Source organism: Rhagoletis pomonella, unplaced genomic scaffold (assembly GCF_013731165.1).
Source record: "Rhagoletis pomonella isolate Grant_MI unplaced genomic scaffold, Rhpom_1.0 Rhpom_scaffold_21852, whole genome shotgun sequence".
Classification (NCBI taxonomy): Eukaryota; Metazoa; Arthropoda; class Insecta; order Diptera; family Tephritidae; genus Rhagoletis; species Rhagoletis pomonella.
In genome coordinates, this window is record NW_023480371.1 from 689 (window position 1) to 2,187 (window position 1,499).

Below are 1,499 nucleotides of genomic sequence, written 5' to 3' on the forward strand. Positions count from 1 at the left end.
AATTTTCGGATGAAGCGTAAGTCTTTTAAGAAATTGTGCGATATGTTAAAAGGTCTGGAGAATAAAAACACCAACTATCGCAATGCAATTACTTTAGAAAAACGAGTTGCAATTGCTTTGTATGCCCTTGGCTCTTCGGCAGAATACCGCACAATTGCAAATATGTTTGGAATCGGTAAAAGCACTGTCTGCACCATTTTGATTGAGTTCTGCCATGAATTGTGGAGATGTTTGTGGCCGTTATATTTGAATAAATTCCCAATGAACGAAATTCAATTAAGGGAGTATTTAAATGGTTTTGAATCACTGGGTTTCCCTCAAGTGTTAGGAGCTATTGGTAAGAAATTGTATTTTTTAGAATGGATTTGCTTTGACATGAAGGTTTCAGATGGGTGCCACATAGAAGTTCATCCACCAGCAGAAGATGCAGTTGATTACCACAACTATAAAGGCTGGTACTCTATGGTCCTTTTGGCTTTGGTGGATGCAAGGCAAGTTTTTACATAAAGCTATTTTTGAACTTTTTAACATACATATAATTTTCTTTTATTATTTTATAGGTGTCGTTTCATTTACATCAATGTTGGTAGTCCAGGCCGTTGTAATGATTCAGCAATCTTTGAAAGTTCGTCATTAAAACGGCAGTTCCAACAATGCAGCTTGTTCAAAGAAATGACTAGGCAAATATCATCTGTTAATGTTCCAGTTATTTTGCTAGGCGACTCTGCCTTCAAACTAGATGTACATTTGATGAAGCCGTATCCTTTTTGCGTTAACCAACCGTTGAATAAAAAAAAATTTAACTTTGCCCTGTCTAAGTGCCGAAGAGTTGTCGAAAATGCTTTCGGCCATTTAAAGGCAAGGTTTAGGCGGGTTGGCAAAGGCCTGGACAACCACATGGTCAACGCGAAAGCTATTATCAAAGCATGTTGTGTTTTGCACAACTTCCTGAATGAGGAAAATGATGAAATCAATGAAAGGTGGATTGCGGCACAGCAAATTGAAGACCAAAGTCGACAGTGGCCAGAAGACGAACCCAACATATCTGGAATCTTTAACACAAGGGCAGAGGAAATAAGACAAGCCTTTGTTTCGCATTTTGGTATGTTATTTATTACATTAGTTGACAATAAATAATCCGAGTACTATATCGGAATATAAAAAAGAATATTTTATACAGAGTTAAAAGGTAGTATACACTTTGTACTAATATAATATTAACAATTATTGTGAAAAATTGTTTTCCTTAATTTTGTATGAAAATATATCGACTGCTGAGTGGAAGATCGCCCTATCTCGACAGCCAGTTCGAAAACGCTCTATCTCAAAAAACTTTTCAAGAACGCCCTATTTAAAAATTTTATTGAAAAACACACTATCTCAGAATTTGATTGAAGGTCGCCCTATTTCAGAATTCGACTCAAAAATGCCCTATCTAACTTCAAGATGTATTGAAAATGTGCTGATATATGGCGTTTTTGAATCGGCAGCTGAGATAG

The 1,499-nt window shown here is 36.2% G+C and overlaps 1 protein-coding gene across 1 annotated transcript; it reads left to right on the top strand.

Annotated features, from left to right (window-relative positions):
* Positions 1 to 462: 462 nt before the first annotated feature.
* Positions 463 to 1,102, top strand: LOC118732533 (putative nuclease HARBI1; the record flags this gene model as incomplete). Its single annotated transcript, XM_036461666.1, has 2 exons — positions 463 to 491; positions 561 to 1,102. Coding segments are annotated over exons 1-2 (571 nt in total), but the record flags the coding sequence as incomplete, so codon positions are not given.
* Positions 1,103 to 1,499: the final 397 nt, after the last annotated feature.